Source organism: Mastigoproctus giganteus, chromosome 6 (assembly GCF_048544385.1).
Source record: "Mastigoproctus giganteus isolate SK-2022 chromosome 6, ASM4854438v1, whole genome shotgun sequence".
Lineage (NCBI taxonomy): Eukaryota > Metazoa > Arthropoda > Arachnida > Uropygi > Thelyphonidae > Mastigoproctus > Mastigoproctus giganteus.
In genome coordinates, this window is record NC_143580.1 from 120,048,093 (window position 1) to 120,065,272 (window position 17,180).

Sequence of the window (17,180 nt, forward strand, 5' to 3'; positions counted from 1 at the left end):
TTACTTTTATGCTAAAGTTTTATCATAAGGTACAATTATCACTCTTACAGTAATAATTATATATATATATATATATATAGAAGAGGAGAGAAAAGTTAATGTTACTTTAAGGGGATCACATCTGGTGAGTATGGGCATGGCACACCCAGGGATTTGATCTGGATATTATCATTCTTCTCTTTCTTGGTGATTCCCTTCTACTTCTAACTCTTGTTCTCTCTCTCTCAGGGTAACTCAGAATTTTTTTTTTTTTTGGCTGGTGCAGAAAAAGCCTCAGGCTGCCTTGCACCATATGGTTATTATTATTATTATTAGGGAAGAAGGCCCTAACAGAATTCGAAGGAATGAACCCCACAAAGACACGTGATACCGAAGCAGAGGCCGAATAGGACCTTGTGGAGAGTCACAGAACACCTCAATCGGCACATAATACCGCATTACCTCGACAGCAATGGTGCAACACTGGAGGCCATATGGTGCATTAATGCACAATATGGCCTCCAGTCGCAATCCTGAACACCTGTAGGATAGTCAGAGAGTTCCTCGAACAACCGCCCTGTGTACTTGGTAGCAATACCCGTCATGAGGTGGAACCCCCAATCAGGGAGAAATAATATAAAAGCAATAATAATAATGATAATATTTCGCTCAGATAACTGCTTCAGTAAGATCACAGTTTCGTGACTAAATCTGTTAACCTAAACCACGGGAGTCTAGTTAAAAGTAAGACGCATGATTGTTTCAGTCCAGAACAGTCTAGTTCATAGGAGAAAAAAATCTAGCAATATAATGTGTGATCAAGGGGTTCCCTGGATTTTCTTGGGGGGCCGCTAAAGCAGTGTTTCTGGATATCATTAGGCTATAACATCACGTGGAACTAAAAAAAAAAAAAAAAAAAAACATTATTTTGAACATAGGTGGTGAGAAAAATCCCTTTAGCGTTTATCTGAGACCACATCTGAGTGATAATTTGCACTTAAAAAATTCTTTGGTGCAGCATATATAGACCTCCTGCACGACTACACGCTTCAGATGTGTGCTTTCTTAACTCAAGCATTCTGCATTTTAAGAACACTTGTTACAAAAAAAATTAGGTTTAGTCGAAAGAACGCGACTAGCCGTTATACAGTACAGACACTAAATTACTTTTCCAGCACATATTGATCATGCAGTTATACACTACTATAATATAGTGGTGTATAATATGACAGATGAAATGACACGCGTGCACACACACACACACACACACACACACACACACACACACACACACACACACACACACACACACACGACTTTCTTTTCATTTCGTTTAAGGCCAGCATTTCACAGCGTGGAATACTGCTTTCTACTGCACTGTTTCTAGTATCCACGGAATAAAATCTGAAACGCGAGCATAGAGTCCAGGCAGAAATCTTCTCCCACAACCGACTCCAGACGACACAACTCCTACAATTATAGAGCGTCCATTTACTTTGTACAGCAGCGGACCTCCAGAGTCACCCTGGAAGAGCAAAATAAGAAATAAAAATAAAATGCATGTCCATATAAATTTAGGGGTCATTTCACGCTTTCCTAAATATAATTTCTATGCATATCACGACAGCACTGACTATTGAAGATAGAGGAAAGCAAAGATTTTCACAGGTCAGATAAGACTTACTTCATGCATGAAGTAACAACGTACTGTACTAAGAATTTCCTCCCCTCCAGGGATCTGTTCTGGGAGCACTATTGTTTCTGATTATTATATATGATATCGATGAAAGGACAGAGGGCGTGATGTCAAAATTTGTTGATGTGGATTGGAAGACTAGTTAATGATCAGCGCTAAACCGCGCTCCTTCAAGATGATTTGGATAGGCTTCACGGATGGTTAGAAAAGTGGAAGTTACGTTTTAATGCAGCAAAATGCAAGGGCTTGCATTTGGGAAATAGCAACCTCAAAATATGTTGGAAGTTGAATTAGAAACAGTAGAAGAAGAAAGGGATCTGTGAATTATGATACGGTAGATATCAAGTTTTTTGAGCAGAAAGAGGCAGCAAGGAAGGCCTTGGTGTCCTATCAATGATTTATCGAACATTTGCTTTAATATCAAAAAGACATATAGCTTTCTGAAAGGGTACAAACTTGGACAACATGTCTCGTGAGATCTGTAAAAGTGCACCCGAATGAGGAAGATTTCGGATGAGTGGGCTACAGAGAATGGAAACCTACCACCTTAGAAAAGACCTGTCTACAAGGCACTGAGAGGGGGATACTAAAATGAATGAAAGCGAAACTTCGCTGTTATAGATTCCGGATCTAAGGCCATAAATTCAATTTATGGAGAAAGAGATTCACACTAGGATGTAGAAAGTTTTCTTTCTTGAAGTATATATAATGAATTCATAACGTGAATTCTTCCTGGAGCTTAAAACTTCCTATACTTGATTATGGAATCTTTAATCTTCCTTTGCCTCTCGTTAAAAGAGCAGCGCAAATTCAGTGATATCAATTCAAGGCACTTAACCTATCTCAGATTATCACCTTTCCCACTAAACATAATCAAACCCTACACCATCTGTCCACTAACCTTAAAATTTTATACAGTTGGTAAATACAGTTAGTACCTTCTCTGATCACTCTCCCATTATATTATGTTTCAGTATTCGAAAGAAAAGTAAGAGGCTTTTTACACAGCAAGAGGCTTTTTTCTCTCCTAAATTTATAGATATTGTCTTGGCTCTAGACTTATTCTGACTTTTTCCCCCTGGAATCTGCTTTCCTTCGCTCCTGTTGAATTAGTAACAACTATTATCAGTGTAGCCATCATTTATTGTGAAAAACACTTCTAAAGCCTCCTTCAAGTGATAACAAATATTTAAATGTTGTTGTTTATACTCCGGCACGACCACCAGGTCAGTGGAGTTTACAATAAATCAAGCAATACAAACGTTCATCGTATTTAGCAGTTACGGACTTGAACCCCGGTCCACTCAAAGAGCGTGTGCTACTGCATTCGCGCTCCTGACCACTCGGCAACGTCAGGCCTAAATTCTTAAGAAAAAAAAAAAAAAAAAACTTTCAACTCTCCAACATGTCATGAATATTGTCAATCAAAAGCATGTTTTGTGAGGTTAAAAAAAGCTAAAATTTTTAATTTTCTTAATTCAAAACTCTCCTACGGCAAAAGGGTAAAATAAAAAGAAAAAGGTAAACTGCAACCATCATCAACCCACTGCAGGATGGAAGCCTCCTGAACAATTCATGCAGAGGGAAATGGACCATAATCTGCCACGCTGGTCCAGTGCGGGTTGGCAGATCGACAGTATTTAGCAGTCAGGGACTTGAACCCCGGTCGACTCAAAGAGCGTGTGCTACTGCACTCCCGCTCCTGGCTGCGGAGGACTATCAAAAAGACTGAGCTCTAAAACCCCCAATCATTACCACCTGAGAATCTAAAAGCTTGGTTTGATTTTTACCTGTAGTTTTGAACATAATAAATATAATTCTCCTTCAGCTTGGCAACAAAATCTCTCTTCCCACCTTAATATCTCCTCAATACGGTACTTATTAATTATGAAATGGTCAAGACAGCCATTAACAGTCTTCCACTGACTGTATGGACTGACAAGATTCGTATATTAAAATTTGCTTGCCCTTTCTTTTTTCATCTTCTTGCTGTTATTTTGAACAAATGTTTGGTGTGATATTTAAATTTAAATTAAGATTTATCCATGAGCTGTATATGTAATCTATAAATTGTAAAATTTTGAAATGCTTATAATTAGTGTTATTTATTCTTGGTAATATTAGTTTCGATGTAAGTCCCACTTGCCATGTGCCGAACAGCGTGGATCACGCTTCCTCGACAATATAATTTCTCTTTTGATGAGTAGCTAATAAAATAATATTTATTTGATTTGATAACTACAAGTTATCAACAAAGCATCCCATGACTTTTGGTAGGGCAGTTTTCATAGCTCAAAATTTTATGAAAAAAAAAAAAAAATAATAAAAAATTGTCGCATTTCTACTAATCTGAGTTTGTCGAAAGTTGGAAAGACTGGATAAATATTTCTAGCTGACTGAAATGTAAAATTTTATGAAAAGCAGTCCACTTGGAGTAGAGTTACTGAAAAATAACAGCCGCCTGACATATTTGTAAAAGCATCTAAAAGGAGTTTATAACTTCATTACAACTGTTTTTCGGCATTCCTTAAAGTTATAAAATAATGAATATGAGACCGGAGCCACGATTTTGCTATTAAAATTAAAACTATTAAAATTCTGCTAATCTGGCAACAGTGAAACCGTACTGGGAATCCCAGAGGTTTCAACTGGAACATTTGGCCCTGGGCTGTGATCAGTGATGAACGAGACATCAAAGTGGTTTGATGACAGGTTTCTCGTAGGAGTATTAGCGTTGAACAATTGTCTTTCTATTTACTACGTGTGTTTACTGTGTTATTAAATAAGAAAGTTATACAAGATTAAAACCGTAAGTTGCTCTGTATGTTTAAATTTTAAATTAATTACATACTTATTATTTTAGAATTATGAATTCAAAAAAGCGAAAGGCTCACTTCAGCGAATCATTACAAGCCCAATTTTCATTTATTCATGTAGTTAACAATGAAAGCACTTCAGTACAGTGCACTGCGTGCAATTCGACATTTTCTATAGCCAGTGATGGAAAATCTTCCATAACAGACCACGAAAACACAAAAGCACAAAATTGCATTGGAAGCAAAATCTCAGTCTGGAAGTATTAGTAACTATTATGGCAAACTTGAGCCATCAAAATCTGAATACGATTAACTATTCATGAAGGTACTTACGCCTATCATGCCATTCGACACAATGAAAGTTTTCGAAGAATGGACTGCACAATGAGTTTATAAAAGAAATTTTCAGACGAAAAGTTTTCATGCTCAGGAACAAAGTGCGAGGCAATTGAAAAAAATGCATTTTACCCTTGGTCGCTGGAAGAAATGAAAAATGAACTTAAAAACGCTGGTTTTGTCACTTTTTCTTGCGGTACTTCGAATCACAAATACTTAAAAGTTACTACCAATTACTGTACGCTATTTTGATGGATACAACATGCATGCTGCGATCAATAATTTTTGACTTAACTTTTGTTGAAATATTTCCGTCTTAACTTTTGTTGAAATATCAGGTGAAACAGCTGACATTATAACAGCATCTTATGAGTTCGATAATAAGGTATCGGACTTTCGGCCGATAACACGAACACAAACTTTGGAGGTTTACTAAGAAGAGGCAAAGAAAATGTTATAGCTAAACTTAAAACCCAATTAAACAGAAACATAATTGGTCTTGGCTGTAATGCACACATTGTACATAACTGTGCTAAGGCAGATTTTGATTCAATGCCCATTGATACTGAAGTACTTGTTATGAAAATACTGTATTTGTTGATTTCCATATAACACGGTTCGCGTAGAATGCTTAAAAGATTTTTTTGATTTTGTTGGACAGAAATACAAACAAATATTGGATTATGCTAATGTGAGGTGGTTGTCGTTACTTCAGCCTTAGAAAGGATACTTAAACTTTACCCGGCACTGAAGTCCTTTTTTACGTCAGAAAACCAATGTCCAAAAGTTTTGATTTTTTTTTTTTTTTTTTATGAAAACCCCAAACACGAAAGGTATCAAAACCTATAGTACTTAGTACCGTGCATGGGTTGAAAGAGAAGTATGGGGGGGGGGATGCCGGAAACTTTGCTCTAGAGACTAAACATGGGTTTCACCACTTCAAGCCTCCAATAAGCAAAGTGGTGGTATTGCACCGGTTGATGAGAGTCATCTACCACCTACTACATAGAAGTGACACAGAACTGTGGATTAGCTTTGCTCATTCTCAAGCTTCTCTTTTTCATGATACAATCAAGATGCTTGAAGGCAATGATAAGTGCGCTACGGAATCGGCATTAGTTGTAAAAAATCTATGGTCAAAACTGGACACAAGACGAGATGAAAATTTTATTCCACACATGGTAAAGAAACAATAGATTTGGTGGATGATGGCAAAATGAATGAAAATGGAATCTTAATTTGAAACATCAAAAGAATTTTATGATACGGCTTTATCTTATTTAAAAGCTTGGAACAAAAACAATGAAGATTTATCAGATTTAAGCTGCTTTCTTCTGAATCAGGTTCCTCTGAGAGAAAATTTTCTATTGTCGTCATAATGTCAAATACAATCGCGACGAGCTTTTTGATGAATTTACTTACTTGCGAACATATTTATCGTGAAGAGACAACGAATGGATCAATTCTACGGTCCTTGCTAAGAAATGGTGCAAAGCTCTTCTTCATATGAAAGAAAATAATGTGCCGCATGCTAAAATGAAGAAAGTTATTAGTCTTGTGATGTGCCTCCCTGAAAGCAACGCTTTTGTTGAAAGAGCGTTTTCTTGCATGAACTACATTTAGAGCGATGAAAAATCACAGCTGAAAGTGGAAACAATGCGAGCTATCATAACTGTTAAAATAAACATGGGTTTATCGTGTGAGGCCTTTAGTATGAAAATATCAGCAAACCCTGCTATATTGAAAAAAATTCATTCTACGGACAAATATACAGCAGTTAATTAGTGCAATGCAAACATTTATGTAAAACGGGTTTTCAAATGTTGAAATAAATGTTTCAAATATTATTATTTAAATTAAATTATTACTATAGGATGAGTATTATTCTAGGTCCCACATCAGGCCGCGCGATGGCTGCTCGTGTCAGAGTGCACCTCTCTGATTGCTGGGGTTAAGCACCGCCGAACGTGGTCAGTACTTGGAGGAGTAACCGTTCTCTGGCAGTCAGTGCCGGTCCGCGGCATAATGGGTTGAGATCCCACCGAGGGCGTTTATATAGCCCATCAAAGGACTCATCCTTTACCAGGGGAGGGGCCCTTAAAAAAAAAAGTCCCGTGTCCCCGGAAACCCCAAGAAAAAAATGGCCACCTTATACTAAGGTCACCAGTTAGCACTGGGTTTCCCCCCCCCCTTTTTTTTTTAACTCCAGGAACGGAATGCCGCATGCCTATGAGGGAGTTAATGCAAAGTCTTATTGGCGGGCGGACTCCCCCTCAAAGGAATAATAAATAGTTGTAGACAGTTATTTTAATATATTCCATAATGATCAATGAACAATTAACAAACTACAACTATGTTCAGAAACTTTACAACAAAAAAAGTCTTTTATCAGAAAGTTTATCATTCTGTCTCTTATAATTTAAGCTGAAAACAAATTTTAGATATAATGTAACGGACTGGTGACATTTTAGTGATGTTTACAGAACAGCACGAACAAAAACTAGAATAATATATAAATTTTTATTTATTTCAATTAGGCGCCTTTGTGCGATAATACTCGATCTACAAACTGATCGCGACGGGCCTGTCCAGAACCGCAGCCTAAAATCATAGAATATGATTTTAGGAATCGAATATTCATATTCGGATATTCATATTCATAGAATATGAATATCCAAAATTTATTATAAATAAATTATCTTTATTGCTACTAAGTACATACATTTCCACGGGAGCGGAATAAACAATGGTTTATTCTATTTCTCAACTTCGGCTGGGGAAAGGGAATCAAAGGGTAAGATTCTTATCCCTTTGATTCCCTTTCACAAAGTAGCGTGAAAACTTAATTTGCTGCTGTTTGTAATATGACTGTGTTTGTTTTTAACTCATCCGCTCTCCTAGATAGCTCTTCTAATTTCCAAGCGCTATATACAGCTGCAGACAAAATATCTGCGTTGTTCGGTTTGCTCCGCAGTGCGCCCTGCAGTAGCAGGAAGGAGGGAGGATAACCGGATGTAACGCAGCACTTCAAGTGGGAGGGAGGGAAGAAAAAAAACATTATCCTAATTTGAGAAAAGACATGCTGTTTCTTGCCGTATTGTATTTCGCAAGAATTCTTATCATTCTGCAGAAGTGATAAGAAAGAATGTCCCTCATTAGTTTAAGAGCAAACGATGGTCGATGTCATTCTGATTATCGAACACATCACGAAATCTTTGACATTACTTTGAGAACATAACGATTACTGCAAAAAGGAAACTCTTTCACATTAAAATGATTGCTTCTTCTCATAATAGCTCTCCTTTAAGCTTACCGTAAACGCACTACCCGAAGAGATTGATACACATGCACAGATGGAATTGATCACGCAGGAAGAACACTTCCTGTGGGAGTGCTTCAGCGACAATCACCATTTCTTCGACTGGGCCTTACTTCAATTTCTCTTTAGTTTTAACGAATCAAACTATTATACTAGAAATTGTTATTAAGATAAACTTACATTGGATACCTCATTTTGCTAAATGGGACATTGCGATAGAAATACAGTCCAATTACTGTAAATCGATCATTCTGATATGCCAAATACACTATATTTCCAAAAGTAACTGAACAAATGCACGTTTCAAAGAAACTTTATTTAATAATATTTAAGAGGGTATATCGGCCCATCTTCAGCCTCATATTCTCAGTAGACTTCGAAACAATATTTGATAACAAGAATGCGGTACTTCGGTCCATTCCTCCTTCAACACAGCGGTTAATTTAGCTACTGCTTGCAGGCGTGTTGGCCTGGCGAGAAGCCGACGTTCTGCTTCATCTCAAAGATTTTGAATGGAGTTACGATCGGTGCAATGGGCAGGCTGACGCTTTTGCACGCCCATGTCTCCAAACCAAGTCATTGTAGGCTGTGCGGTGACATTGCAGTATTATGCTGAAATAGAAAAGCGTCCCTCCTCATTACAGAATTGTCCACGTCAGTGTACCGCAAGGCATTCATTTGTTGTTCCAAGAATCGCGACAATAGTCCAAGCCCCAACCACAAGAAACAACCTCAGGCGGTGACAGCACCTCCACAAAACATCACAGTTGGGAAAACTCACTCTGATAAATAATGTCCTACGAACATTCGTCGGACCATACATGGCCATTAGATGGGGAAACAGTATACCATGATTTGCCACTCCGTGAAACAACTCTCCAATGTCCCAGGAATTAATTACGATGATTTGCACACTAGGCAGGTCGATACTGTGTATTGTGTTCTGTAATGTTTGCAATGCATTTTGGTTTGCCTGCTGTAATGTTTGTAATATTTTTTGGTTTGCGTGCTGCAGTTCTTCCCTAAAATCCGATGCTGTACAGTTCCATACGTATCGTCCTTGTTTCCTGTGGCCTACCTGAACCTGTGGTCGATCGTATTCAAGGAGTCTTGACGGATCACTCTTCAGAGTGTATCTTCGATTTATTTCCGTCAATTTCTGCAGTCTATAGTACCACGGCTTAACATTTGGTGATTGTCATCCATTGAAGTACAGCAGGGATGGAAACCAATAGCAACACATGCTGCTGGTTTCCAACGGCAAGCGCAGGAAATTATATGGGCACGCGGCCACCCATAATTTGTATTATAAAAAAGTTAGTTTTTTTTTTTTTTTTACTTGAAAACAAATTTATTTTATGGTCCATCAGCCATATATGTCCTTATGTACAGAATTATACAACAATAAAGTTCTCATTAGATAATTGCATGCATTTTTAAGGTAAATATTTTTACCTTTTTTATAATAACAAAAGAAACTATTTACTAATTTTAGTCAGTTTTTATTTTCTGTGGCACGCGAAAATAGTTTTATTTTATTATTCGCATGCAGGTCGGAAAAACACCATCGCTGATCTAGGGTTACACACCAGCAAAACATTCCAGTTTTGCTGGAATAATACGAACCGATTATTTGCTAACACGGCATCACAGGACACCGAGCAACGGGGAGTCAGTGGCACAGGATGCCGCTGACTCCCCGCTGTAAATCGTTAAGCTCAGTACCTCGACCCGTCTACTGTATTTTTTTGATTAGCTTACTGCTAGCGCGAAGGCAGTTCTCTTATAGCAATTCCTGATACATGTATGGCGGTATTGTTCATATTTCCCAAATGGGAGTGTCCCTTTGGTTTTTAAAAGCAACTCCTCCTTCGATAACTGCACTGCCCGACCGAATATGCAACAGCCATTCCAATCAGGTCAATAAAGGGAAAGAAACTCCAAAAGACTGAAATTTATAATACAGAATACCTGGTGCACAGAATCGATAGCTTACATCGATTATCAAATATAAAGAAATATATCTTGCCTAAGGTCAGGGTGACTCAAACAAATCGACGAATATCTAACTGCACAAACAAATGCTGTAGAAGATTAATTAAGGGAAAGTACTACTAATAAAAATTATAATGTAATAAGCGATATAATATTTAAGGATATTTAAATATCATAATGTTTATTTCAATGTTAAATCCTAGCTTTTCATCATTCATTTCGACATCGTTGAATTCCTATATTTTTATAGCCTCTATCGTTTAATATGGAGATGTCCTATCTCAGTTCGTGTGAGGGATGTGTTAATCACCAAGGCACTATAGGATGTCAGTATTTTCTCTGCAAATCGCACGTATTTTAGTCTGTGTTGATCTGCCTGTTTGCTGGACGCAAAACTCGAATTTCCGAAAGAAAATATATTCACTATATACAATATATATAAAGCATCTTTAGAAAAACACAACTGTAAATAAACAAATTTATTTCAAACATAGAAAAACAAATTTTATATAAATGTATTTACGGCTTGCTGCGATAACTTATGCGGATGCGAGTGAACACAATGTGAGATCAAACTGAATCCAGCTACAAAAAGAACAGAGCCCACTGCACTTTTATAACTGCTACAACAAAAGGATCCTTACTTTACGAGGGTGCTCAAAAAAGTATTCGGACTGCTACAATATAGTGATAATAATAATATTAATAGGATATTGTACCGTATCGTATTCTTGGGCTGTTGCTGTTGCGATCATGTTCGATGAGTTTGAAAATAAACGGAAGTGGTACTCTATAGTTCAAACTTCCTTCAACAGATGGTAGTACAGAGATTATCCAGTAGGATAACACAGGTTGCAAGTAACAACCAGTTTTGTTAATAGCGGTAACATTCCGTGTCACGATTTTGCAATGGATCAACAAACGAATATATCAAATTTTGCTTTAAACTGGGAAAATTTGTAACAGAAATGTATGGAATGTTAAAAACTGTATATGGTAATGAAACGTTTGGTCGTATCAGTGTGTTTGAATGATATAAGCGGATTAAAGCAGACGTAAGTACATTCGCGATGACCCAAAAAGTGGATGTCTGTCAACTCGAAATGAGGACAGAGCTGCAAAAGTTCCGGAAATTAGTATTAGTAGTCGCAGTGATGCAAGAAAGCAAGCTTATAAAACATTAGCCAAAAAATATATATAACAAAAAAATCCCACGTCAGCTGTCCATCCCTTCCAATAATTTGTCTAGTTCTTCAATGACCCGCCGCTGGCTGAGGGAAAACTTTCGCAACAGCTATCCTGCAACCATCCTTCCTCAATTTGAATCCAAGACCCCCTCACATATGTAGTATGAGCAAGAGGAAGGATGTCATCAGCACTGACTTAATCACTCCATTCAAGGCCTTAAATATTACAATCAGATCTCGCAGGTGTCTAATCTCTCGATAGAAGCAGCCCATTCCGCACTTGCTGTGAAGACATTTCTGACTAAACATGGCATTGTACAGATCAACATCCACTCTACGCGATCATCTAGCACCATCAGAATTCTTCCTCTTTCCAAGGTGAAAATTGCCCTCAAAGGAAAGAAATTTCAGGATATTGAGGATCTAAAGAAAAACGTAATTGCCGAACTGATCATCATCTCTTTGGATGCCTACGCTGACTCTTTTCAGAAACTTTTTGAATGGTGTCATAGGTGCATACAATCAGGTGGTGATTACTTTGAATAAAAATAAAACCATTTTTGAGCTCCTGACTCTGTGTTCTTTTTACGGCACCAGTCCAGGAACTTTACTGCCACACCGCGTATATTGTTTACAACTCAGGACATTTACACAAAATGTCCGAAGCCTTGTTAACAAACTTGGCAAATTAGTCTTTCTTCTACTTAGATGAGTTTGATTTAATTTGCATTAAGGAAACATGGCTCCTTGAAGGGTTCCAGCTAGAAATTACTGCCCAATCCATCCATTACATGTTTGGATTCAATAGTCCTGGAACCTTGTAAACGCGAAAGGCTCCAGGAGAGGTGGAGATTTTGATTTATTCTACAAAGATGATATTTGTTCTTAAATAATAATAAAAAATAGCCAGACAGATTTGAGGCCTTAGTGCCTTTGCCAAGGAGACAAAAAAAAGTACAAGTTGAATCGAGATGTGGTGGCATAGTGACAGTATTTAGGGCCAGGCGCCACCGGTGGTTTCCCACATCTGCGCTGTATGTACTCTGTGATGGAATGCAGAACTAACAAAGTACAAGTTGAATCGGGATGTAGTGTGGTCCACATAGTAATAGTAATCGTGGCATGTGATGCAAGAGAGCAAGCATATGAGCTTATGTAGCATCAGCCAAAAAAAAAAAAAAAAAAAAATTCACACAACCATTCCCTCTAAATGTTTGTCCAGTTCATCCATAAATTTATTTAACCTATCTACTTCCACAACGACAGATGGAAGTTTGTTCTAGCAATTAACCACCCGCCGGCTAAAGGAAAATTTCCGCACATTTATTCTACAGCTGTCTTTCCTCAATTTGAATTTATGCCCCCTTAGGTTCGTAATCTGAACAACTGGAACAATCCCATCAGAATTCAGCGTGCTAAACCCATTGAAGGCCTTATACACCTCAATCAGATCACCTCGCAGGTGCCTAGTCTCCAGCCGCTGCAATTTTCAGAACTTAAGCCTCTCTTGGTAAGAGGATCCCTTCATTCCCCTCACCAATCTTGTTGCCCTTCTCTGTACACGCTCAAGCAAATCTACATCCTTCCTAAAATGAGGCCTTCAGACCTGTACGCAGTACTCAAAGCGTGCCATTGCCTTATACAAAGGGACAATCACCTCCTTTTCCCTGCAAGCAAAATTCCTGTATATCATTGACAAAACCCCATGACCTGCTCTCGCAGCCTGTCTGCATTGCTTGAGACAACTAGTGGAATCAATGCCTAGGCATATAGCGGATGCTATCCGTGCGAACGGTGGCCCAACATCGTATTAGGGTGGTCACAATTTAGTGATTACTGAGAGTATATATTGGAATAATATTTCAGTATTGCAGGTAATACACTACAAGTTATGAAAGTAGTTTTTCAACCTAGACGCTTGCAAGTTACTCATCAAAACTTTCATTACAGATACCTGGTCTCCAGAGGGGTAGTGAAAGGGGCATACTCTCTCCCTTTTTCTTCGCTGCAGCACTTGAACCCTTCGTTGCAGCCAAATTGGACTTTCTTATGCGGATGACATAACGTCAATTGACCATAATGAAGTACCAGTCATTAATCAACTTGCCAATCAGAAAACACAACTAGTAGGGCAGCCGATGGTAGGCGTCGCCTACGGGCGCCAGTTCAAAAGAGGGCACTTTTTTCTTTTTTTTTTTCTACATTGTTTTCTGATTGGTTAACGTTTAGCAGCATTCAACAATTAGGGCGGAAAAATTTTTATTTTGCCTACTAGCGGCATACAGGGTCGCAGCACAACTAGAAAGACATCTAGCAACAATCACTCTAAGTCGGCTCAACTGACTTTCACAAATAAAAAGTGAAAGAATAACATCAAAATCCATACTGCAGATGAAATAGTAGGCAAAGTCCCCACTCATAACGACTTAGTTTGAAAATATGCTGTGCAGCAGAGAGATGAGGGAAAAAAAAAAAAAAAAAAAAAAGAATCAGAGATACTAATGTCTTTCGTACACCGCGAATCCTGACCATACGATTGTTGTAACGTACATTTCAGAGGAAAATTTTGCCGGCTCAAAAAATTTGATGTTGGTACTCTTCAATCACCAGCATTTTAACGTTACCAAGCACAAAAAACAGAATATGATGCGCCTCCAGTTACTTGAATATGGATTGCGACTGCCAACCACCGTCAACTGAGACGTGTCAGAACTTGTATACTACTTTCAGAAAAATATTTATCCAACATGACGTTTCGCGCTCTCTTATCTCCACGTTATATATATATATATAATATATTTCAGAGAACTTTCTGAATGCACTTTATGTGAAGTATTTGTTCCAGCAATACTTACTTGACAGGAATCTTTTTTACCCTCTCGGAAGCCTGCGCATATTTGGTTATTTTGCAGAAATGCTTTTTCCTTAGCTTCGTCGAACAAGCGTTGGCATTGATACGTCTCCATCACCGGAACATTTAATTTCTGCAGACGATCCGAATTACCTATAAAGGAAACAGTTTCAGTTAACTTAGTGCATTATAGCAAACATTTTGTGTACTTGTCTTAAAAGTAAACATGAGATGAAGGAGAAAATTTCTTTTTTTTCCCCATGAATGGATCAAGAAAAATTTGAAACTTTGAATTTTGAATCCCGTGTTAAAATTAAATATAATTTGGGTTTTATAATAATAAAAATTAGACTGGTGATGAAAATGCAGTCATTAGAACAAAAGAACAACTTTTCATCAGTAAAGTTGACGTTCTGTGGGTACCACAGATAATTGGTAATCAGATAGCTGAGAATGAGCTAGGAAAAAAAAAAAAAAAATAGAATGCATTAACACGGGATTTGAATTTTTGAAGATTTTTTGGAACAGAAATGAAGATCTATCTAAAAAAAAAAAACCTAAGCAGAGTGGAAGGGGAGATTAATGATGAGGAGAAAAAGTTAGCCTCGTAAAGTTCAGTGACTCCAAAACAGGCCTTAAGAGATTTTGAAGAAAGTGAAGAAATTACGAAAGAGCAAAACAGATAATATCCGAAAAACAGAAAGAATATACAAGAGACAAAACAGATAGTTTCAAATGAACGAAAATAATTTTCCACCAATGAGCAAGGGTCATAACAAAGATCTCAACAAAAATATCTCACTCTGGACTGGAATCCCCAAAAGTTCCCTTTTCCGAAACTGTCTGGTTAATGTGAAAATAACTCCTGATTCATGCGGATAAATTCACTTCAAATAAAACTACCGTAGGTCTAACAGCTTCCCATTCTTCATAAAAGTCTGCAACATTTTTATGTTTTACACACACACTTCTACCTTTATAGAAGAAGGTAGAAGTGTGTGTGTAAATGTTAATGCATTCTATTTTTTTTTTTTTTTTTCCTAGCTCATTCTCAGCTATCTGATTACCAATATGGAAGAATTACTATGTAAAGCCAATATTCAGGGGCATCGAGAACTAGTAAGGGCCCTGAAACAAACAGCCTCAACGATCAGCCCACTTATGGGGGGAGCGAATTCCAGTTCCAGACCCTCCCACAACGTCCGTGCCTAGGACAGCAGACACGTCTGCCTTCTCCTTTAGATGCTCTTGAAGAATCCAAAAGAATCCAAAGACTTCCTAACGCAAAAACATCCAAAGCAAGAAGTTGCAAACTACAGAAAATATTTGAGAAGTTCATTTAAGTCCCACTGATACAGAACTGGTTTGAACACAGGCCTTCTCTATCTCTATACAGTTGTAAGGGGCAGATCCACAACCACATCACCAACGTTTTGAACATTTGCCTAACCAGACTTAGGACATAAAAGGTAAAAAGGTAAACTGCAACCATTATCACCCACTTCAGGATGGAAGCCTCCTCAACGATTCATATTGAGGGAATGGACCATAATCTACCACGCTGGTCCAGTGCGGGTTGGCAAATCGACCGTATTTAGCAGTGAGGGGCTTGAACCCCAGTCTACTCAAACAGCGTGTGTTGTAGGGTTTTAGGAACCCTGCTCCTCAACACTCGGCTATTTGCACCGTAAATATGTCTATAAATTGCATGTGTGGTGGATTTGTCATTTGCTGTTTTCAGGACGAAAAACCCAAGTTTCCGGGAGAAAAAACATGCTACCCTCGCCTGAGATCGGCATTTTGAAAGATGGTGCTTGGACAGATGGTGACTTCTCTATCCTCTTGTGATTTCTCTATCCTCATTTAATTCGATTTCTTTTTTATAAAGCGGAGCTCATGCTTTGGTAGGTGTGAGGAAGCATTCTTCTCGTGCGGGAAGTCTTACGTTTGCATTGCTAATTGTGAGCGTTGCTCTGTCTTTTTCTTATTTTGATGATTTTATTTTTAATGTAAGGGTATCTTCTCGGTACACAGGTAGTACAATCGCACCTTGCAAAGCATAACCCTAATAGTAATATAATTTCTTGCATTTCTTTCGTGGTAATTGGTGTTTCTCTTTCCATAACAGCCTTGAAGATCAAGAGAATTGCACCATGTAGGCAATAAAGCAGGAGCTGGTTGGCGTCCATAATTCAAACCTTATGATGCAGTACATACGAGAGGTGCACTCCTGCACATTCCACCTTATACATCTGGTATCCTCCCTCGCAGGTTAACAATTTCCTTTACAAGTAAAAGCAATTATGTATACCAACCAACTTAGACATTACTCTATGGAAAGCATCTAATACCATGCTGGCTTTACAAAACTCACTGCAGGTCTTATAAATATGCCCTCAGTTACTTCTCTCAACCCATAAGAGAAAGGAGACGCCAACTCGACCAATAACTCCTCCTACAATCAGCACGGCGAGACTACTGTTGTCTCGAAAATGTTTCCATTAAATACAATAAGTTATTTTAAAATACTAGACATCAAACGACAGAGAAACTTGTTTGCGGTAATTTCAAACTAATATAGCTAGAGTGAGTATCATCTTCGCTCTGGCCACTGTTTAACTATTCACGAATTTGGTATTAAAACTGATATTTCTTGTGAACCATGTGAGCCCATTTTAACACAAGATTTGGGAATGCGACATTTGTACCTCCAATCCACATTGACGATTGCACACAGCGCGGAGTTCTCACATGTCAAGATTATCACCAACGTGCTGCTTCTTTCAAACATTACTAGTGGCGAATCGTGGGTGTGTGGCTATGACTAGAAACAAAGACTGATGGAAAATTCCGTCTTCTCCAAGGCCCCAAAAAAGCAAGACAATCTCGGTCCAACGTGAAAATTATGCTTATCTTATTTTTTACTCATAGGCATTGCTCATTATGAATTTGTCCCGCATAGTCAACCAGTGAACCAGGAACACTACAAAACGGTTTTACC

The 17,180-nt window shown here is 38.0% G+C and overlaps 1 protein-coding gene across 1 annotated transcript in view; it reads right to left on the reverse strand.

The window, feature by feature from the left end:
* Positions 1-1,348: 1,348 nt before the first annotated feature.
* LOC150084539 (trypsin-1-like) overlaps positions 1,349-17,180 on the reverse strand; it is a 101,998-nt gene continuing 86,166 nt past the window's right edge. Inside the window, exons 6-7 of the mRNA XM_090376279.1 lie at positions 14,184-14,332; positions 1,349-1,504 (exon numbers count right to left, since the gene is read on the reverse strand). Coding sequence (XP_090232405.1) covers positions 1,349-1,504; positions 14,184-14,332 — 305 coding nt within the window. The remainder of the gene's footprint in view (positions 1,505-14,183; positions 14,333-17,180) is intronic.